This window comes from Xenopus laevis, chromosome 1L (assembly GCF_017654675.1).
Source record: "Xenopus laevis strain J_2021 chromosome 1L, Xenopus_laevis_v10.1, whole genome shotgun sequence".
NCBI lineage: Eukaryota > Metazoa > Chordata > Amphibia > Anura > Pipidae > Xenopus > Xenopus laevis.
This window is the reverse complement of record NC_054371.1, coordinates 207,343,241-207,367,573: the sequence shown is the minus strand read 5'-3', so window position 1 is coordinate 207,367,573 and position 24,333 is coordinate 207,343,241. Positions and strand designations below refer to the sequence as shown.

The following is a 24,333-nucleotide window of genomic DNA, read 5'->3' as shown; positions in this document are numbered from 1 at the left end:
GCTGGTGGGCCCAGAGAGCTGAGAGGCTGCACCAAAAGCATTCATTTGGATCAGGCTGGCACAGGGAAGCCACATACTGTGCCTGGAGGGACAGAGAGTGTGAAAGGAATCCAGACTGGAGGAACAAACAGCAGGAGATTCCTATCTGAGCATCCAAAGGGGCTGGTAATCGCACTGTATGTCTGAATGTGCTGGACTCGCCTGAAGAGAGCTCTAAAGCATCCGAATAGGATTTGTGAGTATCCTGTTTAAAGGGACAGTACCCTAAAGAGCGCTGAAGATAAACAGACTGTTATTAAAGGACATTAAAGGGCTTTGCTTTTTTAGTTAGCTAGACAGCTTTGCGCTAGCAAGTTAGTTAGTGAGGCCCTATTGCCACTGGTTAGGAATGCTGCATGTACTAGTTGGCCATTTATATTAGATAAACGGTTATTTAGTTTAACCAATACTGTGTGTGTTATTACTGTATTTCTAGTGGGGCCACCCGTAGGTGCATTCCCGGATCCCACTAGGTGGAGTCACTGCGCTAGTAAGTACCAGGTACCCAGTCTCTCCATATACCACTGTGGAGTGGCTAAACATTACACTGGTATTTTTCCTCAGTCTCTGTCCCTGTACAAATATGTAAATACCATGTTCACCTTGAGACAGAAAGTTCGCCGTTAACAAACAAATCGTGTTTGCAGTGTCAATTTGTATATTCATTTTTCTTTTGGCACAGAGGCTTTACATCATCTGCGTGCTGTCACTTACTAATGTCTGTCCTGCTCAAGTGCGACAACAAGCACTTCAACATCTGCCAAGGTCAGCATCATAGCAACCACCTTAGCAACTGAAAGGAGCAAGAGACGTCAAATTATACAAAACTAACCTGGATTTGGTTTTTATTTTTTTTTACTGTCTCCATATACTGTATTGCTTGTTTGAAAAATCTCCTTTAGGGCTCTTACACATGAGCGTTCTGACCTGCGCTCCCCTGCGTTCCGTTTTTTGGCGTTCAGCCGCAGGGGAGCGCAGGAATAGACGCAAGTCATTATTTGAAATGGGGCTGTACTCACTTAGGCGCGTGTAGGTGCCGAACGCAGGTTCAGACGCAACATGCTGCATTTTTCCTGCGTTCGGCGCCTACACGCGCCTGAGTGAGTACAGCCCCATTTCAAATAATGACTTGCGTCTATTCCTGCGCTCCCCTGCGGCTGATTCCAAAAAACGGAACGCAGGGGAGCGCAGGTCAGAACGCTCATGTGTAAGAGCCCTTAAACGAATAGTTCACCCCTAAGAGTAATCATAAAACAGCAGCCTCGCAGTCATTTCATTTCTTTTTTGCTGGGTCAGCAATCACGACCGGATATTCACCTTCAAGTTAGCTTTTAGTATGTTCTAACAACTTTGCAATTGATTTGAAAATACTTTTTTTAAAAAAAAAAAAAAGTTGCAGTATTTTCGTTCTGTCCCTTTCCGGTTTTTAAAGGAGAACTACACCCTAAAAATGAATATGGCTAAAAATGCCTTGTTTTATATACTGAACTTATTGCACCAGCCTAAAGTTTTAGCTTGTCAATAGCAGCAATGATCCAGGACTTATATTGTGACATTTCTATTCTATGTGTACTGTATATTGTGAGTTGGTCCCTAAGCTCAGTAAGTGACAGCAGCACAGAGCATGTGCAGTGAATCAGCAGAAAGAAGATGGGGAGCTACTGGGGCATCTTTGGAGACACAGATCTTTGCTGCGGTTGCCTTGGGCTGGTACAGAAGCCCAAAACATAATGTACAACGTTTCTAGTCTACTTATTTAGTTCCCTTGTCCTTTAAATGGGGGTCACTGACTCCAGCAGCCAAAAACAACTGCTCTGTGAGGCTTTACGTTTATTGTTGTTATTACTTTTTTTATTTATCTTTCTATGCAGTCTCTCTCCTATTCATATTCCAGTCTCTCGTTCAAACCATTGGCTGGTTGCTAGGCTAATTCGAACCCTAGCTACCAGATAGCTGTTAAAATACCAAACTGGAGAGGTATTAAACAAAAAGCTAAAAAGGAGATAGGAGACTTGCCAATATATGACCTCAAGCTCCCTAATTAATGGAAGTTTAATTAGTGGAATAAATACAACTTACAGGGAACCACAGTAAAATCTAGATAACTTTGTTAGGCAATTGTATATCAGTTGAAGCTCTGTTGGGTCCTCAACATTCCCCCAGTTTTGCTAGGCAAGTAACTAAGTAATTCAAGATATTATCAGCAAATATGGGCTACTAGTACTAATATATTGAACATATACAGGTATGGGAACAGTTAGCACTCGGGACCAGGGTTTTCCGTATAATAGGTCTTTCTGTAATTTTGGACATCCATACATGAATGGGGGTGATTTATTAAACCTCGACTTTTTCTGGTTAAGGTCTTTTGGGCAAAAAACTCGAATTTTTAGCAGAAATTTTTTTCAAAATCAATTATACCCAGAAGCTGCAAAAAGTCAGAATCTGAAAATCCACCATCTTAAACCTGTCAAGGTCATGTAGAAGTCAATGGCAGATGTCCCTTTTACAATTTGAAGAAAAAATCTGGTTTTCGGGCTATTACCTGAAAAAAATCAAGCGATTGGATGTCAAATCCGAAAAATTTGTACGATTTGAGGTTCTTGCTCGATTTTATCGAGTTTTTTCCCGACCCAAATTTTTCAAGTTATTTTATTGATAAGATAAAGTCGTGGATGGGAATTTGGTTTAATAAATATTTGAGATAAATTTGAGTTTTAGTAAATAACCCCCTAAGTATACTAAATCGATAATGCTAATTAAGCCCAATAGTATTGTTTTGCCTATAATAAGGATTAATTATATCTAAGTTGGGATGAAGTATAAGGTATTGTTTAATGATTACAGAAAAAAGGAAATTATTTTTAAAAATTATATGATTAAAATGGAGTCTATGGGAGACGGCCTCCCTGTAAGTCTGAGCTTATTGGATAGTGGGTTTCAGGATAATGGATCCCATACCTGTACTTGGATTTGAAGTTAATTCACAACAGATTGCTTATGGGCAGCCTCACTGGTTTTATAGCAACAGAAATAGTCAGATAATTAGCGTAATGTATGTCACATGTACTATCTGTATGTCAGCTGGAGACGATAAAGAAAACATCACACACACGTGTAAGCAGAACCAACCCATGCTTTTATTTCCATTGCATATAAAAATTCCATATGAAGATACTGATGTACAGTACTATCCCATAGGCTGTTAAAGAGGCTAGGAAGAAGCCAATGAAATAATCATTTGCACTGTTCACGCGGGATGCCATCCTAGCGACATACCCAAAATAAAGAAAAGCAAAAGAAAACAGCAAAGAAAAAACGGATTGTGGATTGTATGTCGTTTTAGTATCCCTTTTTATACTGTTTAAAATAAAAGCAATCAAAATCCTTTGGACCAGGGCTGCTAAAATCTACAGTTTGTGTGTCAAAAAGGAGGCTCTGATTATTCAATGAAAAAGAATCTCCCCTTTCACTGGACAGTCACTTCCTGCGATGGCTGGGCATTAATGGAATGGAAAGGAGACTAGCGGCGGGTGCCATTGGGAAATGACAGAACTAATATGGCGGCTAACTGGCCATGATTCAGGTTTATACAAGGCAAAGTGCTGCTATCAGTATGCTCAGCCAGATGATTGGGGACAGCCATCAGCAGCTAGAGGGCGCCATGTTTCTTACACCTGGACTTGCTAGATAATTGTTTACATTTTAGTGTTGGTATATGTACATGTAGTAGCTAAAGGGAAAGCAGTAAATAAAGATGGAGTGCTTTTAGCCAGCAGGAACTTTGCAATGCACCGGCCTCCTGCTAAAACCACTTTCTGCAGAGATAGGACTTCCATGTGCATAGAGGGTGCAGTACAAAGGGTAAACCTGTGCCAGACAAAAAGAATGTCTCCTTTTCTGTCTACAGTCTCCCACTCAGTGTACACCTGCAGCAACAGCCTGCCCCCAGCACTGCACCCTAAATGCCCAATATGAATGAGACGTTTGAATGTAGCACCCTTCTACATCTACTGCTTTGCTGCACTGCATACCCACAGATCTCAAACATATTTTTTGGAAGGCCCCCCCCCATAAAGGAGTGGTTCACCTTTACGTTAACTATTAGTATGTTATAGAATGTCCAATTCTTGGGCAAATTTTCAATTGGTCTTCATTTATTTTTTACATTTTCTTTAAATTAGATGCCTTCTTCTGACACTATCCCGCTTTCAAATGAGGGTCACTGACCCCAGCAGCCTAACAATTATTACTCCATATAGTTTTATTGTTATTATTATTATATTTCATTACTTATCTTCCAATTTAGACACTTTCCTATTCATACTCCAGTCCCTCGTGCAAACCGCTGCCTGGTTGCTACGGTAAATAAGACCACAGCAACCAGATAACTGCTGAATTACCAAACTGGGGAGCTGCTGAACAAAAAGCTACATAACTGGAAAACCATAAAAAAATAAACAATGAAGACCAATTGCAAATTGTCTCAAGATATCAATGTCTACATCATACTATGGGAGTTATGCAAAAATCACGAAAAATGTGTGATTTTTTTATAAAATCTGACTTTTAGAAAAATCTAAAATTTTTCAGAATTTATTTAACCCCGAGGATGGGAAAAGTCCAAATCATAAAATCCGGCATCTCAGACCAGTCGAGGTTGCATATAAGTCAATGTCCCAATGATTTTTTCATGTGCGCTGGGTTTTTGGCAATACCCCGAAGTTTTCAGGCAAAATTCTGAGTTTTCGGGTGAATAATTTGAAAAAACCCTGAAGATCAGATGAAAAATCTGAAAAAATCATGTAAATCAGATTTTTCATGATTTTTTCCAGCAAACAAAATTTTCGGGAAAGTGTATTAATAAATAAGCCCCAAAAACCCGTGCAAATTTGGTCAGAGTTTTTTTCAGAAAATATTGAGAGGAATTCAGACTTTGATAAACCCCCTTAAAGTTAATTTTGAAGGAGAACTACCCCTCTAAGCCTGAGAATTCACATCTCAGTATACACTTGTGTAGAATAACCAAATTCTTATAAGGAATCTTGGCCTTATTAAATATACTCCATGGGAAACAATTTGGTATAGTCGGACCTGCTGTCGGATAGTAATGTACCTGTATCAGCCTAGAAGTAATGCAGGTTTCTAAAGTGCTACATTATCCTTCATGGACGTGTTCTAAATAAATAAATATGTATAGGAATGCCCAGCCCTCTCACCTGTCACTCTTTTAAATGCAGCAAAACACGAGAAAATATATATATTTATATATATATATTTTTTTTAGAGTTAAGGCACAGCCCTGGGACCAAAGACCTGCAGCTTTATATATAGGTGATTTTTATTTTTTTTGTAACGTTTTCTTTTTTTTTTTTTCTTCTTCTTAAATTTCCCATAAAGAAGCTCTAAGGTGACATATTATAATACAGAAGAAAAAAAAAATGTACAAGGAGTAAATATACAGAATATTCATTCTCTCACCAAGAGTTTAAAGATAATAAGCGCACCACCTTCTGGCAGATGATGTCATAATAACAACTTGTCATTTACAATTAACATTAGAGTCTGTACAATACAATAAATACATGGTTGTAAACAGAGACAAACAAGACTGTATTACAGGTAAGGTCATCTGGTGAGAAAGTATAATGCATGGCACAACATAATAGAAAATAAATATGCTCTTTGAAAAGAATTGACACCACTCTCTGTAAATCCATTTTATTCAAGTCTTTTTTTTTTTTCTCTTCTTTTTCTGTTATTCTTTGAAAGCTATTGAGTTGTACCTACTGTACAGAGGTTAAAACTGAACGCGTTTTGTTGAAAACAGCAACTTGCAAGCTAAAGTCTGCTGTTATAGTATGTAACCGAAACGGAGGCCGGACACGCAGCAGACCGGCCTCCGTTCACGTATGGCAAATAAAAGTATAAAACATATATAGGGACTGTAAAGCCACTCTGAATTTTGGCAAAAGAGGAAAATTAAAAAAATTAAAAAAAAAAAAAAAAAAAAAAAAAAAAAAAAGGATTGTACAGTGCATTAGATCCCTGGATCTACAAAACAATGTCTTTTCATACTAGTTGATTGTCCATGGATAATGTATGCTAATTTTTTTTTCTTTAATTCGGTGGCATGTTCCTTTAAAAAAAAAAAAAAAAAGTGACAATTTCCATTAGTGCAGTTGTTTAACCCTTTCAGGTATATGTTTCTATTTGGAAATAATATTGCTTTATATTTTTTATTCTTTTTTTTTTTTTTAACTTGTTACATTCCAGGCACTACATGGGTAGATAAAAACATTAAAAAAAAAATCAACACATACGATGAGTAAAACGGAGTGTGCGTGATGCGCAGCACTGTTCACGCCGGTCGAGCGAGTCATATGAAATAAGGTATGTTGCTGGAGTACAGACTGTAGAAGGTGTGTTTGCGAGCATTGCTTGAGAAAGGAAAAAGAAAAAAAACAAAGATCTGGAACACAAGTAAGAGACACTTAAGGCTAAGCCGAAGGCTGAAGTCCTATGTCAAGAACTTTTAACTTTTTTTTTTTTTTTTCTCTTTTTAGTCAAAAATATTTTTGGCCAGTTTAAAACATGAAAGCATCAACCTGCATGCAGCTAAATGCATTATGAGATACAGATATGAATTTACTTTGAGCAGTCTGAAAAAGGACCGTGGGTATTGAGCCGTTTAGAAATTGCATTAAACACATACAATTTCCTAGTGAAGACAAATCCAAGCAGTGACCTCTTAACTTATTCCCTTGCCCACACCCCATTAATCCTTTGCAGATCCAGAGCCACAGACTGGTTATCAGTGTTGCAGATGGTCTTGGTTTTCTATCACAGGATAGCGTTAAGAATCTGTTATAAACAGTAGCCCAGAGGACAAAGTAATCTCTGATACAAAGACCCCTCTGCCGATATTGAGTGAAGAGAGAGGGACTGTGTCATCTCCAGACCCAGTTGTTCAGGTACAGTAATTTTTTTTAGCAATCATAGTGCCTACTAAACGTTTACATTTGTAGAATGTGACTTTGTGTGCCTGGAGCACTTTGTAGTGTTGATACTTGACTTTCTATCGCACACATATGTGTAAAGCAAAAAAGACACACAGCTTGAGGCATTCTTAAAGACCTTGGGCCCAAAACCCTGATCTTCAAATTGTTACAGTGTGCAATGCACAGATTTACACAATGGGCCCAGAGAAGCACACCCGCGCTTAACACTGAACATTATCCCTATTTGTACGAAGCAAAGACAAAAAGACATGAAACGGGAAACAAAAACAGGGGTGACCTTCCGTACTGAATGGGAAAGTGCCCGATGCATTCGTTCTGTGCTAATCAAAATATTCTTAAAACGAAGAGTAAAAACCAAGTTGTACTGAAAGGGTTTCCTGCGAGACAGTGTATAAAAAAGAATGCAAGCATATAAAAAAGAATGGAGTTCTACAGTTCAGTTAATTGCTGTGAAATTCTAAGGTGCAAAATAATCCATAACCAGGAGTTAAAAGTCATCCAGTGTAGCACATATTTGTAAATGAGAACTTGCCAAGTTACTCTTTGGAAAAAAAGAAAAAAATTAAAAAAAAGAAGAAATCAGTGGTGGATGATATTTCCAAATGTACTTTGCTTTAAATATAATACCTCAATATAATGTTTACTGTTAAAAGTAAGCTCTTTAAAAAAATGAAGAAAAAAAAAATCTCTTGTTTTACATATGATACAAAATGCGGAGGACGGTGCGGCACAAAATGCGGCACATTCAGGTTTTTTTTTTCTTTTCTGTCGTTTTATTTATTTTGAATCAGGAAGACTTAAAATTCGAAAATGATGAAATCTCCACAGCTCATCATCATCCTGCTGCTCTGCTATATCATCCCTTTGCTCACATCCGAGCGGGAATCTTGCTCAGTATCCGCTGGCGGGGTTTCAAGTCGTCGTTGCCATCCTCTCAGAACCCAACCAAACCCTGTTCTTTCAACGTGCACTCCACAGATAACCATACGTTTTTTTTTTCCTGCTCACATTCCAATGCCATGGAAATGGTAATATTCCTGAGTGCCAAACTGAGTAGATGATGTCAGTTTTGATCAACAAACATCCTAGCAGATGAAAGGGAGGTGTGACCATGGTTTGTGGCATGTTTCATGCACTTTGGAAACCATTTTCTAAAAACAAAAATGAAATAAGGGAGAGAGGGAAAGGTTTCACTCTGTTACGTGTCGGGAGAGTTAGGCTCTAGCTGGCTCTCCTCTTCCTCCACCTGATCGTCCAGCGGAATTTCTGTCGATTCCGAGTCCTGCGTACAAAGAGTTTTTGAGTCACTGCAGCTGTTGTCTTCTTCTACCTGACTCCCACTGTCCTTCTCTGTATCGGACTCCCCGTCCTCTTCCAGCGTCAATTCAAACTGGAATTTATCAGTCTGCCCTTGTTTGCCTTCTTCCTGCTCATCTGGTGCAGGGGACGGACTCTGGGGAATTGTGCTCTGGTACCATTCACGATTGTCCTCTAGTGTGTCTAAGATATCTTGGGCATCAGGATGAACGAGATCTGCCCATGTCTCCCACAGTGGATGAACAATGTAGTCTATGAATCCCACCTAGGAGGAAAAAGGAATAAGAAAATATGTGTTAAAGTTTATATGCAATATGCCAAGGATGGATGACCTTCTTCTCTCTAGATGTTGCTATACTACAACTGCAAGTATCCTGATAAAAAGCCAAAGTCTGTAATGGGTTGCTGGGATTTGTAATTCCCAGCTATATCAAAAGGACTAAAGAAAGCCCATCCTTGCAGATACAAATGCCATTTTATGTTTGGTGTCATGCTTATGGCCCACCAGGTTATAAACTATAACTCTAAGCCTCCACTGGTAGTTTGTATTTATGCTAACAAAATCAATGCCTATGAATAAGTGCCTGTGGGTGCGAAACGCGTAAGGCGGAGCATCAATTGGTCTGTATGCCTACTTTTTAATATTTATGATAAATAAAGAGTGATTTTTTAACTTTAAGAATTGACTGGAAATATATTTTAGAATTTTTGATTTGAGTGCCCTTTGGAGTTGGGGGCTATTTTCCAGCATTTTGGCCCTTTTTGACAGGCCTGTATAGACTGCAGCAGTTGAGTAGTAAATTTCTTTGTACCTAGTTTATAGTCTATAGAATATTGAGACAGATTTGGGACACTGTCACTTTATTATTTCTTTATAAGTTCTGTTTTGCGCTACAGAATGGTAATTACTTGCCCCCTTTCTGGAAATTTCCACTTTGTAGCCTACAAATGTGGAGGTCAGTAGTGAAGTGCATCAAGGCAATAAATGATACAAACAGCGAGTTCTATACGTAGAATATTGTCTGGTAACATGGTATTAGAGGGAAACTGTCTCTGCAGACACAATATGACATGTACATAACTATCGAAACCTGGAAATAACATATAGTGACTATTAACTTCAACTCGTCACTTTTTTAAATATAGGACATGCTCAAAATGATTACATTCAGAACATTGAACAGTTGAATTCTTGCAGGATCGGTACCTGTGATTTTTCGACAGATGCATTGTGCTTGTCACACATGGGACTAATCTCCATGCCTCTTTCTCTCTCCCGATCTCCTTGCCGGAAGAATTCTTCCATGATCCTATCTGTCCAGTGTCGATAAATCGGCAGAGGTTTTGTGGGATTGCTCAGGTCTGCACAATGGACCATATTCTGCAGTACCTAAAATAGACATGGAAACATAGCAGAGTGATCACACGTTAGGGGTATAGGCCTGTGGAGTAGTTTGGCAACTGGTGGAGGGTGCAGGCTGAACAACCCTGAATTACATATTCTTATTCTTTTAGATTGTGTTCCCAGCATTGCACCTACACCACCAGCCCTACATGAAAAGTTGGCAACAAATGACAAGATTTGGGAGGGTGGATGGACTTATTTCAAGCATACGACCCATCCATCTGAAAATGATATGATCTGACATGTTTGACTATTTCATATTTAAATGCATCATTCTGACCAGTAATGGAACAATAGGAAGGTTGCCATATATTTATGTGGTCACTCATACAGTGTCCATCTACTCAACTTGTAGACCAATTGGTCAGATATCATAGAGGTTCAGTCAGTGTATGACCACCTTAAGCCCAATGTGTAAGCCTTAGCATGAAACTGAGAACTACAACATTCTTTCCCAGAGTTGCTATTTTACCTATATTTGTGGGGTTCAAACTGGGTCACATTTTATTAAAAGATGTATTTCTTAAATCACAAGTTCCCCTTGGAGCCATTTAAATAAACATACAGACTAAAACAAAGCCAGAAGAAATAATCTTACCTGTATCCTATCTGAATAGTTGTCCAGAAGTAACACTCCTGAACTTGTCACTTTCTTTGTTTCAACCATTGTTTTCAAGTCAGCCAATAAATTCATATGCTTTGACATGTCTGTTGCTAGAACCTAATATAGGAAGCAAAAACAAGTAAGGATCCATTAGCTCATGAGACAACTACATCAAATATAATTACTTTAAAGGAGGCACTGACTTTTAGACCCTCACTGAAAGGACTTTCACTCAAAGTAGAGATATTAAGGATTTTTTGGTTAGAGTCCTACTTTGTTATACACCATTTAGTCATGCTCCCTTAGCTGATAAAAGGGATACACATACACACTGTTTTAAGATTCAGCAGTATTTACACTAAATTCCATCCATTGCTACACAGGGGGTCTCTAATTTAGTGCTCTGGACCCTCCATGAGACTGGATCCACTGGCTGGGAACCTATATGGTAAGGCAGAGCTGTGCAGCAGTTTACATATAGTGGGGTTGGTTATTTACCAGATTTTATTACAACGATGATGTCATACAAAGATATTTACGGAGCTCTTGAGCAGACTGGAAGCCATAAAAATCAATGAGAAGGCCACGTTTTCCTCCAAATCCTTGCTCATAAGGAATACCAAGATAAGCACTTAAGCCAAATGTCAAGTAAAGAACAAGTGGTGGACTGTTTATTGATCACATAAAAAGGGAGTACAGATGGACAATGACTGGAATAAGTGCTGTCCTAAAACAGGACAAAGGCACCTTAAGAGTAATCGTCATGTAGCTTTTTTGTATAGAGCAGTATTTCAGATGTCTCTAAAGATTGCAAACAGAGAAGACTAGCCTGCAGCAGATACAGATTTAAAGAATGAGTGATCTGAATTTAAAGCAGGACAAGTTGCTTACGGTAGGACAAGTTGGCAACTGTAACTCTCTGTATCCATGTTGCCCACCCTGCAGTCCTTCAGTTGTCATTGATGTACAGCTTCCAGCACCCACCAGCAGCTGAAGGCAGTTCAAGAACAGCTGAAGGGCCACAGATTGGTCTTACTTAAAAAAACTGGGCCAGTTGAAGTACTTAGTAACACAATTGTCTTCTTTGCCCTTAATTAATTATTAAATCCCAGTTCAATTATGCCATAAGCGGACAATTAAAGGAACAGTAACGTCAAAAAATAAAAGTGTTTTAAATTAATGAAAATATAATGCAGTGTTGCCCTGCACTGGTAAAACTGCTGTGTTTGCTTAAGAAACACTACTATAGTTTATATAAATAAGCTGCTGTGTAGCAATGGGGGCAGCCATTCAAAGGAGAAAAGGCTCAGGTTAAACAGCAGATAGCAGATAAGATCTGTCTGTCTAATGGTGTTATCTGTTATCCATTAGTTAAACTTATAGCCATTTTTCAATTTCCGCCATTGCTCCACAGCAGCTTGTTTATATGAACTATAGTTGTTTCTGAAGCAAACAGATCAGCTTTACCAGTGCAGGGCAACACTACGTGATATTTTCATTACTTTAAAACACTTTGTGTTACTGTTCCTTTAAAATAGAGGAAGAAGTCCAGCTTCTTGTCTGGGACTGAAAGCTGTAAACGTAATGTATTGCACTACTATGTCACATTGTGTTTATTGTCAATGCCCCGAATAGGGGAGGCTGCCTTAGAAATCCAACTTGCTAAGAATCAATATGTTCCCTTTAATATTTAACTGCATAAAACAAAGCAATTTATGGAGACCTTTCCAGATGGAATATTATTTGCACATAGTGGCGTGTCTCTCTAGTTTGCCTCACCTGTCTCAGTCTGGAAGAATGGTGGAATATATAAACTCTGCAGAATAAACCATCTGCCCACAGCAAGCAAAGATCAAAACCTCCCCGGGTCTTTTAGCCACAAGGAGGACGCCAAGGTATAAATATTTATTTAGGATGATTTGCCTTTAAAATATACATTCTGAACTACATTATTTCTTCCTTGACCCCAAGCAGAAATAGCACCCCGGCACTATAATCTACCAACCTATGTAGATGTTCTCCAGCCACATATGGAATAACATGACAACAATATACAACAATACAGCATGCACTGGGAACAAAATGTCAGGCAAGAGAAATAGCACAGGCAGGAACGGTTACAAGAACAAAGATGACAGCAGCAATCAGCTTATAAATGACAAGTAGGTCACAGCGAGTCTTCTGGGTCTGTCAAGAAGACAAGGGCTTCTACATAAATATGTCTACAAACCACCGAATGTGCAGTTCCCATATCATGAATGTACAGCTTGCAGTATGGCAGCTGTTCCATGGGTGAAAATGGTTATTGCAAATATAAGATCTCAAGGAGGAAGGATTGCTGGAAAGGTAGGAAGGATCGGGGGGCCCTCTTGGGGACCCATGTGTTGCTAAGAACTATTCAACCCACCCAAAATACATTTCATTGCTGCTTTTTATCATGCTCACTCTCCTAAAAACACATTGTGGGGCTGAAGAGCAGCCTGAGAATATTCCAACTAAAAATAACACAACTACAAGATGCCACCTAGTCAGCTTGATGGCAATTCTATTTTAAATCCTCAGAAATTGTTCCTGTGAATGTCACAAGTCTTTTTTTTTTTGCCAGATCTTCCTTGCAAAATGCACATGTAATTCTCTGCAACTGGAGATGGAGAATTAAAAGAAAGTTAAGTGGGAATGGCCAAAAGCCATTAAAAACACTACACTAAGTAACTGGATATTTAATAGACTGGTAAAGGCAGCCAATGACAGGCAATGGGTTCTAGGTTATATGCTAGTAATTAAAGGACCCCAAGCATGACTATACAGTAAAATCTGGAACCACATATCTTTTCATATATCATATATTTTTTAATATACTTTGTAGGCCTTATTTGAATCCTGAAGGACCCCAAACAGGTATCATATCCCTATCCCTTCTTTAGGAGGGTCAAAAGCAGTGGCGGGGGCAAGTTTGAACTGTGGACTATTTCCGAGCAAGTAGGAGCCTGACCAAATTGTGGAAAACAAAGTTGGGCTTTAACCCAAAAAGTCCTCAAGTCTAGTGCCACACAGATAAAGCAACATAAAATGTCTGTTCCGTGCTTTACTTACTATGTCAATGACCATTTTTCTTAGTAATTGCCTCTGCTTTTTGGTCAGGTTCTGGAAAATGTCGCAATTCTCCTCTTGCAGCAGCTTAAAGCCTACAGCTAAATGGTGGTTCTCCAGCACAGATGAGTCATTATACATCAAGGCTAATTCAGAGTCTGCAAGAAAAAGAGCAAAGGTTTTTTATTTTTAATCAGAAATGAGAAAACTTAAATATGTAAATGAAAGACTATGAGTGCGTAATGACTTTGTCTTGGCTCTCCATGGACAGCTGGATGTTAAGCTCTACTGTTAGACTACGGAAGCCGTAGATGATTGGTCATGTAGTTGTACCATGGCTGGAAGGCCAAGGTTAGACAACCCTTCATGAGGCTGTGACATTCCCAGGTTCCACAACCATATCCATCAATTCTAGGCATTTAACTTCCAAAGTATCAGCTTCTAGGGATGGGCAAATTTTTTGCCTTGTTTCACCGCAAAAATGATGCCCATAGACTTGTATGGCGTCGTGCGTCAAAAGAAAAAATTCGCCATGTGACAACATTTTTTTGACGCCCATAGACTTTAATGGCCGTCAGCGACATTTTGCCGGCGGCAAATTTTTGGCGAAACGAACTGGTTCAAATACACCCATCCCCATCAGCTTCCTCCATGATATTTTCAACTCATTTGTTCAGACTTGAGTCATCAAGTTGAATTTTTCACTCTGGGGCTTCCCTTGGATTACTAAACAGACTACAACCTAAATACAAGGATTATTTTCATGCACTAGGAATATGTGAAATGTTCAGAATGGCACAATCATCGCGCCCCCCCCCACCTCCATGAGTCACTCCATGGAAACACAACTTGAGACCCCTAACAGTATCCTTGAGGATTCTCCATGTAATAGGTCATACACAGCGGTGCCTTTGAGACCCAGACTATTGCTTTTCTGATATCTTCCAAATTAAATTAATTAAAGGGCAATTGTTCTCTGTGTCCTCAAGGAGGCTGACCAAAACATCGGACAAGCAATAAACACTTTACTGAATGTTGTTAACTGATTCTCTCCATCTATACAGCATATTTAGATATAAAGAACTCTTTTTCTCTCAATTTTCAAGACATAAGGGGGCTCATTTACATACACAGTCCTTCCTGCCTTTGATTCAGCAAGATGAGCAGATGTTACTGGGTCCCATAGAAAATTTAGTTTAGGGCCCCAAAACCACTGGTAAGTAATGTATTCTACCAAGATATATTGAAATTGCTTATTAATTAGGGCCTATAATCCTACCCCCCCCCCTTTGCAACCACAGGGTCTGCAGTTTTGCCCCGGGAGAGTTTTGGTGGAAAAGCATTTCTAATAAGGAAAGATAATCAGATTCTGGAACAGAGAATACTGTGATGTCCCAAGGGGCCCTAACACCAACAGGGTGTTATGAAACTCTTCTGCCATTACTTGTTACATCCGCTATTCCTATCAAGATTCGGATGAGTGTCAATTCACAGAAGCACGCGGCAGAAATGATGAAATAAAGAGCAAAGGAAACACAGCCCCACCATTCCCTATAGAGCAGACCCTCGTTACAGCATTGAAAAGAAGCCTACGGACAGCAAAACTATTACATCAACCCCATTCCTTTACAAGGGCTTTATGATCCTTTATGATCCTATTTTGATAACAAAAACAAACACATAAAAAATAAATCCATACATTGGAACACATGCCTCACTTTCCAGTTTCATTGCACATAAAGCCATAGTGCAGAAGCAAAAAAAAAAAAAAAGTGTGGAATTTATTGATTTTTTTAAACCCTGCAAAAAACAAAACAAAACAGGATTCTGGTATTGCCATGGCAACAAGAGCTAGTCCTTGATCTTAAACACTCTGCTTCTGGTGCTAGCCATGTGATCAGCACAGCTATAACAAGCAGGAGGCAATAGAAAACATTGTGCCGTCATTAACAATAACTGCATTGTGTATGTATGAGAATGGCCGCATTTCAGAGGTTGGGGTTTTACTCCAGGTGCTCTGCTGGGCCAGTCCGACCCTGGTTAGTACTCTTGCTGTCTAGTTAATGAGAATTGCAAATGAAAGACAGAGGGTGTTGAAGAAGCCAAATGTCACAGCAGTAATGTTTGTGTATTGGTTCTGATAAAGCACTGCGTATCTTGTCGGCACTATATAAATAAATGATGATGATCACTTACTTGTATTGATGAGAAACTGGTTGGAGACACCGGGGTGATCCACGTCATGTATTGCACTGGCGAAAATTGCAGCAAGGATTTCCAGGTCTGTGAAGACTGCCTGCAGAATTCAGGGACAAAAATGTTATTGACGGGGAGTTGGGTCTGATTGACCACAACATACCAATATGGTCGAGCAGAAGAACTGCCACAGTGCATGCTTAGATGAGGAAAAAAGTAAAAGGAACGTATATAAAAGAGGGATGCACCGAATCCAGGATTCAGCCTTTTTCGGCAGGATTCAGTTTCGGCCGAATCCTTCTGCCCGGCTGAACGGAATCTGAATTTGCATATGCAAATTAGGGACAGGGTGGGAAATCACTTTTTGTGACAAAATGAGGAAGAAAAAAATGTTTCCCCTTCCCACCCCTAGTTTGCAAATTAGGATTCGGTTCTCGGCGAATCTTTCATGAAGTATTCGGGGGGGTTCAGCCGAATCCAAAATAGTGGATTCGGTGCATCCCTAATATAAAATAAAAACAAGATCATTAAATGGAAAAAATAATAATGGTATTAACAAAAACTACCTTTTATGCTTGTTGTTGACAGGTGAGACAATGCTTATTGCCTCTATATGTAAATATAAGGGTGGCTAGTGATGCACGGAAAGATTATATAGCATGTAGTCCATACCTCCAAAGCTGGAGATGACAGAAGCACATGGGTAGACTGAGCGACATCTGCTGCGTGTATGTTATTATGATAAGCCACGTCGGCATGGTAATGATCTTCTAATGTCATTAAGTACGTTATTAAGGTGTCTGCTGGAATCTTGAATGTCTTCAACAGCTCTCGTTCCTGTATGAAAAATGGAAACGTGGAAAGTGAAAATACAGTTATGAATAAGTTTACCTTTCAAGTATTTTTCTTATGTGCCGCCAACACTATGCATGGACCTCCGTCATACCCAACAAGGTTCATGTAGGGTAGCAAGGTAGCCATGACACACAAGCTCATTATTAGACATATACAAACCTGAAAAATAGTGTGCATGACGACTGTGAGAGGTCGGTTTCCGGAAAACTCTGATACTTTAAAAACATTAAGGCCCCATTTGTTCACATCTTCGAGTTCCTGTAAGGTGAAAGAAGATAGTTTGATAAGAGGGGGCACAATGTGATTAACTAACACTACTCATCGTGGCAAGAACAATGGTGGATACAATGTTACACTTGTTACAGAGCCAACACCTCCATTAAAGAATATATGCTATATTCATTTAATTTTATTTATCTGGAAGGTGAAGGGAGGACACTATACACGCTATAGAAAACCTCAAAATCCACATCTATCTCAAGAGAGAGTCATTGAACTATTTCAGGCATCTATAAAATATAACAAGCGAAATATAGTCTTTAATTTGGCACATAACTAAAATATTCTATTCTATCATTAACCTGATCTCTAGTTTTAAGGGGCATGTAAAGGTTTATGATAAGCTCTGTATTTGCAAAAACACCAAATTTCTGGCACCGGCAACAGTTTCCGACGCTGGCGACAATTCTGACGCGCATTACAGTCAATGGGCACCTAGAATTGTCGCCGGCATCAAATATATTTTGACGCCAGCGAAATTTCGGAAATTCAATTCGAATTCGCGCCTGACGAATAAATTCACCCATCATTCTCCTCCCAAAATGCCACCTGTCACTCCACCTTCAATTGGTGTTATTTCAGTAGCTAGAGATTATACTGTTAATCCTGGTTAATTGCTATACAATATAAAGCAAAACAGAGCTCAATAACATACCAGAAGAGGCATTTCAGCAAAAGTTGGTTGCACCTGGCAACATAAAACCCATAAAACCTGTGGTTTCTATTGCTTCCAATGCTTCCCCTGAATCAGTTGTACAGGCTGATACATTAAGAAGGGGTTGGATGGTGTTTAGCAAGTGAGGGAATACAGGGTTATGGGAGATAGCTCATAGTACAAGTTGATCCAGGGACTGGTGCGATTGCTATTTTGGAGTCAGGAAGGAATTTTTTCCCCCTCTGAGGCAATTTGGAGAGGCTTCAGGTTTTTTTGCCTTCCTCTGGATCAACTGGCAGTTAGGCAGGTTAAAATAGAGTTAAAAGGTTGAACTTGATGGACATGTATCTTTTTTTAACCTAACTTACTATGTTACTATGTTAAAATGGCCCATCTCTCAGTATCCCCTAAACAAGGCATGGTCAACCCAGAGTCTTTCCAGCAAGAATTAGCAGGTTTGGCTTTGGTAGGAAGTACCAAGTAGATATTTATTCCATATCAGCAGGTAGCACGGCTTATAACATATAGGTTAATGTATTCTTGGTTTAATTTGCATTGATTTCCACCCCTGCTGGTCTCTCACCTTGGCTAGACATTCTTCGTTCTCACTCTTGACTCCAAACCTGGGTATATTTGAATTTGTTAAACTAGAGCTGTGCGTTAGTTTCTTCACCCCACTGATCTGAGACATAGGCCTCTTTTTCTTCTCCTTCTCCTTTTCCTTCTGGGCCTGTGTCGGCATTTCCACTTCATGTTGTTTATCTAAAGAACAAATACGCATGATATTTAATACTGGTTGAAAAGGCAAGTAGGCAACTGCAGATTCTTTCACTCCTTCCTGACAGGTCTGTTTCTGGGTAGCCCTGTCTTTAGCACCTACCACAGGGAAGTCGCTTAAAGGGGTGGTTCGCCTTTAAGTTAAATTTAATACGTCATAGAATTCTAAACAGCTTTTCAATTGGCTTCCTTTTTTTTCTTCTTTACAGTTTTTGAATCATTTGCCTTTTCTTATGACTCTTTCTTTTCAGCTTTTAAATGGGGGTCACTGACCCCATCTAAAAACAAATGCTCTGTAAGGCTACAAATGTAGTTATTGCTACTTTTTATTACTCATCTTTCTATTCAGGCCTCTCCTGATCACATTCCAGTATCTTATTCAAACTGATGTATGGTTGCTAGGGTTATTTGCACCTTAGCAACCAGATTGCTGAAACTGGAGAGCTGCTGAATAAAAAGCTAAATAAGTCAAAAACCACAAGTAATAAAAAATGAAAACCAATTGCAAATTGTCTCAGAATATCACTCTCTACATCATACTAACAGATAATTTAAAGGTAAACAACCCCTTTAAGCACAGGACCTGTTAGTTGGGGAGAGCAGGGCAACCAGCCTGCACGAATGATGCCCAAGTAAGGAGACGAGGATGGGGGTGCCATGGGGGGGACAACATAGGTTTTTACTAGGGATGCACCGAATCCAGGATTCGGTTCGGGATTTGGCCGAATCCTTCTGCCCGGCCAAAACGAATTCTAATTTGCATATGCAAATTAGGGGTGGGGAGGGAAATCGTGTGACAAAACAAGGAAGTAAAAATTGTTTTCCCCCTTCCCACCCCTAATTTGCATATGCAAATTAGGATTCGGTTCGGTATTCCACCAAATCTTTCGTGAAGGATTCGGGGGTTCGGCCAAATCCAAAATAGTGGATTCGGTGCATCCCTAGTTTTAACACTTTTTTGATGCATCTGCAGCAATTTTTAAGTGCAAAAATTAATTGTTACTGAATAAAATTAATAACATTAAAATTATGCAAGTGTGAAGTATGTGTCTGTGTAAATAGGGCACTATGGAAAACAGCTGTGTTTCAGAACTTTCTGGATAATAGGTCCCCAGATAATAAATCCCATACCTGTACTGAAAATTCAACACAGCTATTCAGGTCACTTCTGGGTCTAAAATAGGGCAACACCAGCAAAAAAAAAAAGCTGTGCCCGACTTTATCAAGGCATGGAATCCGCCTGGTGTAATTTTAAAATGATAAATGGGGTGCAGGTTTAGCTTTATTATGTCCTAGTTTTCCAAAGAGGAAATTTAGGTCAATATCCCCCCCCCCAGACATTTGACAGTCTGGCTTGATGTTCACAGTCTCAGCCATATGCACATCAGATGGATTCAGATGGTAAATCCTGAGCAGAACCATCAGATGAACAAAAGCAAATGGAGGATCATGTCTAAAGGAATTCACAACTCTGTCGTTACATGCCGAGGATTTCTCAGTCCCCTAGCAATGAAAGGTAACATGGCAGAAAAAGGATATTATTCAGCAGTGTCTCTTGGCAGGAGACTAAAGCACCAATAATAATAAGTTGGGAGTCCCTACATCCATTACTTTTGGATCCAAAACTGAATCTGTGTTTTTATAGGGGTGGTTGACGTTTAAGATGACGTTTAGTAGAATGGCTAATTCTTAGCAACCTTTCAATTGGCCTTTATTTTTTATTTTTTCATAATTTTCAAATTATCTTCGGACTCTTTACAGCTTTCAGATGGGGGGATCACTGTCTAAAAAACAAATGCTCTGTAAGGCTACAAATATATTGTTATTGCTACTTTTTATTTCTCCTTTCTGTTCAGCCATTCTCCTATTCATATTCCAGTTTCTTATTCAACTCAATGCATGGCTGCTAGGGTAATTTTGTTGAAATTTTCAAACTGGCGAGCTGCTGAATGAAAAGCTAAATAACCACAGATAATATAAAATTTAAACCAATTGCAAATTGTCTTAGGTGAACCTTGATCAAAGGTTGAATCTCCAAGTAGCAATATTAGTAAATATGTAGCTTTACAGAGCATTTTTTTTAGATGGGGTCAGGGACCTCCATTTGAAAGCTGACAAGAGTCAGAAGAGCCCTACCATAAACCAGAAGAGCACCAGGAGCCCTACCATAAACTACAGGTGTTTTAATAGTGTATATGTTTTTAGGGACTTTTCATTTCCTGCTGTTACTGGTCCTTCAAAAAGATATGTTTTGGGCATATCAGTTTCTGCTATTTCCACACCTGATACTTTTTCTATTTTACAAGAGAGTTGCGTCACTGGCTTCCACCCGAGAGTCTGAGGACAATTTATAGTGTAGCCTTTAACAGTTCCAGTAAAGCAACGTCTTCTTTTAATGACTGTGGGATGCTACAGTGTTACAGCCCATTCTTTGATTGTTCAAGGCAAAGACAAGATACACTTCCAGGATGAGGTTTATCAAATGCAAAACCAGGGCTTATTTTAGAGTAGGTCAAAGTAGAATTTGTATGCACTCCCTGGCCTTTCCGTATGCAATAATCTGGTGCTCAGTCCTCTGGGGAGACGGCACTCCCCTGGGTTCAAAGGAAACGAAGAAATTGAGGAAACGGCACATAGAATTGAATGCAAAAGGGGATATACCCCTATGGATTTATTGTGTCAAACAGCACAACGTTTCGGGGGCAGGCCCCTTCGTCAGGTCACCTGACGAAGGGGCCTGCCCCCGAAACGTTGTGCTGTTTGACACAATAAATCCATAGGGGTATATCCCCTTTTGCATTCAATTCTATGTGCCGTTTCCTCAATTTCTTCGTTTATTTTAGAGTAGTACACAGGCCGGGACTGGCAATCTGTAGGTTCTGGCAAATGCCAGAGGGGCTGCTATATGGTGCCATAAAAGTCAGTATATAATGGGTTGACGGGGGCTGTTTGGGCCTCTCTGTGGGCTGATTGGGCCTCTGTGTACCTGAAATGCCAGGGCCTATTTTAATTCTCAGTCCAGATCTGGTAGCACAGTTGGCATCTGGGTGAATAAAATGCATAAATAATTTTCTGCATTGCCAGGGGCTAGGGTTGCCACCTTTTTGGCGTAATAAAACCACCCTTAAGGTCACATAGTGGGCGGTGATGTCACATGGTGCGGGGTGATGACATAACTGGGCAGTGAAAAGGTTAAAGTGGGAAGTGAAATAGGCGCAGAGGGCAGAAATATGGGCAGGGAATAGGCGGGCCTAGGCCTAACCATATAAGGGGTTATTTTCAGTGGCGGGTGAGATTTATCAGATGTTATGAATTTTACTGCTGTTGGTGAATTGTTGGTGAATTGTTAATTCTGGCCCTGGCCCCAGCTGGGCTGGTCAAATACCAGCCTAGTGGCAACCATAGCAGGGGCCCATTATTTCTAACACTGGCACTGTCAAAGAATATTCAAGCTTATTTATTGCACCTCTCTCGACCGTGAACAGGAGTGGTAGACCGGTGCTACCATAGGACTTTCTTACCAGGCCCAGCCTGGCAATCTGTAGGTTCTAGCAAATTCCAGAGGGGCTTCTGTAAAATGCCATAGACTGTCACTAACTAGTAAGCTGGTGGGGGGCTGTTTAGGCCTCGGTGTAATTAAAATGCCTGGGCCTATATTGATTGAATCCAGTCCAGGCGTGATCCTTGCCATAGCCATATATTCAGGGAATATAATCATTTGCATGAGACTGATAGCTTTTTTCCTCCTCACATTAATATTAAATTATCTGCTCTTCACACAGAGTAAAATGGAGATTCAATTGTTCCCCGACAGCAGTCGCAACTCTCGCATTAAAACAAAGCCAATGACATCACTCTGATCCATCATTAACACTTTAGATCCAATGAATTCTCTAACAAGGTCCTCCCATGGTGTCCGGCACAATTAGCAGCACGACCAGCAATATGTCTGCAATATGCAGTCGGCAGGACGCCAATTAATTCAAAGTTAAAGTGATTCTGAGCTATTTTGGAGGCTCATTTGCATGCGTCTGTGCACCTCGCCACTCAGCTGATTGAAACGCGCTGGCACCTTAATGAAGGGGAAGGTTGCTTTCTACCAACATGTAATCGCAATCAGCGAGAAAATGAGAAGCACTCAATCACAGCTCTTACCTAAAAAGGTATTGGAGATGTATTCTGAAACTTGATTGCCGGATCGGCTCATTTCAGAGAGGTGGGTCAGCTCCCGATTGAGCATTCTTTTGAACTGTAGGAAGAGAAAAGATGTAAATAAATATATTGTTATGGTTTTCAATGTACAAATCCATTTCAGAATACAAGATGATATTTTATATCTTATACAGAAGTCAGGTAATCAGATAATCTAAAAGACAGAGGTGGCCCCTGCAGTAATCCTATATTAATAAATTGACTTTACTTCTCCTTTAAGTATTGTTAGTTTCCAAGCACTGCAGCCCAGCAACTTGTATTTATTATAAGCAGCCCTGATTTTATCACCACCTGATGTCCTTCCTAATACAATATATCCTTATAAATATTGCTTAAAGGGGTGGTTCACCTTTACGTTAACTTTTAGTATGTTATAGATTGTCCAATTCTAAGCAACCTTTGAATTGGTCTTCATTATTTATTTTTGATAGTTTTGGAAACATCACCTTCTTCTGCTGACCATTTCCAGCTTTCGAATGGGGATCACTGACCCCATCTAAAAAACAAATGCTCTGTAAGGCAACACATATATCGTTATTGCTACTTTTTATTACTCATCTTTTTCAGGCCCTTTCCTATTCATATTCCAGTCTCTTTTTCAGATCAGTGCATGTCGCTAGGGTAATATGGACCATAGCAACCAGATTACTGAAAATGCAAACTGGAGAGCTGTTGAAAAAAAAGCTAAATAACTCAAAATCTACAAAAAATAAAACATGAAAACCAATTGCAAATTGTCTCAAAATATCACTCTCTACATCATACTAAAAGTTAACTCAAAGGTGAACAACCCATTTCATGATGTCATCAGCGATAATATATGCTTATTGGAAATTTATATCACATTGAAACTTGTGAATTATAAGAAATAATTTAACCGCTGTTCTAAAATTTAGAGGGCATAAAGTACCCCCTTCTGTAGAATAGCCAAGGAGTTCCAATACTGCTGCATAAAGTCCACAGGCCAAGTGGTTTAATTTGTAGTACGATTTGTTATAATACATGTCATGAGCATGGCGTGACATCGTTAAGCACTGGTTATAGCCTATGACATCACTAAGCACAGATTATAACCTATGACATCACTAAGCACTGGTTATAACCTATGACATCACTAAGCACAAAGTGAGCATACTTTTACAAGTCATTCATTGCAACTGTGTATTATAATGACCACAACCTGTATTAAACATCCTTTCCCCTAACTATGGTCATGGAACTCCCTGTTGACTTCTACTATTGTCACATTGTACAACAGGGGGTAAATGATTCCCTGTATATAGGGTTTACATATGTGTCAAAAAATGTTTTTACACACACACAGGCATGTCAAACTTGTGGCCCTCAGTTGTCAAACTTCAACTCCCAGAATCCTATCTGGAAAGTTGCAGGTGGGACATTGCCAAATTCAGAGGGTCTTGCTTGGACAGACAATCCAGAACCAGATAAAGAATAAGTTACTGTGATTGTCATGAGACTAGTGATCATTTGATCATAGAGCCCTGTAGATCCATCTGTATATAACCCAACAGTAAAAAGCCTTCTGTATGCAAAGTTATTCAAAACATTTTTTTCCAGTAAAGGCTGACGTATTTCAGTTGCCAAGTGAATTGCTGCTCCAACCAATATTCCCTTGCCATTTCCCAGGCCAGTTAATCCTCATACTACATCATCACATTTCCCAAATGAAGGGAATACAGATCTTTTTATGCATAAAACACATTCCGTGCATTTACCTATTAAAAATGATACAATCACATTGCCTGTCTTGGCTGATCTAATAGTACTTCAATAAATTCACTTCAATGAATCTGTGTTAATATGAACTGAAAGAATTCTTTTACAATACTTTTACAAGTCATGAGCATGGCGTGACATCAGT

General features: G+C 39.4%; 1 protein-coding gene across 3 annotated transcripts in view; it reads right to left on the bottom strand.

Annotated features, from left to right (window-relative positions):
- Window positions 1–5,492: 5,492 nt before the first annotated feature.
- The window catches only part of LOC108718232 (cAMP-specific 3',5'-cyclic phosphodiesterase 4D), a 143,179-nt gene continuing 124,338 nt past the window's right edge, over window positions 5,493–24,333 (bottom strand). For all 3 annotated transcript variants that reach the window (XM_018265923.2, XM_041569245.1, XM_041569247.1), the window contains 9 exons: window positions 22,395–22,488; window positions 18,046–18,224; window positions 16,688–16,786; window positions 16,346–16,510; window positions 15,674–15,773; window positions 13,481–13,635; window positions 10,382–10,504; window positions 9,586–9,768; window positions 5,493–8,643 (listed from right to left, as the gene is read on the bottom strand). In XM_018265923.2, coding sequence (XP_018121412.1) covers window positions 8,260–8,643; window positions 9,586–9,768; window positions 10,382–10,504; window positions 13,481–13,635; window positions 15,674–15,773; window positions 16,346–16,510; window positions 16,688–16,786; window positions 18,046–18,224; window positions 22,395–22,488 — 1,482 coding nt within the window. In that variant the 3' untranslated portion in view covers window positions 5,493–8,259. The remainder of the gene's footprint in view (window positions 8,644–9,585; window positions 9,769–10,381; window positions 10,505–13,480; window positions 13,636–15,673; window positions 15,774–16,345; window positions 16,511–16,687; window positions 16,787–18,045; window positions 18,225–22,394; window positions 22,489–24,333) is intronic.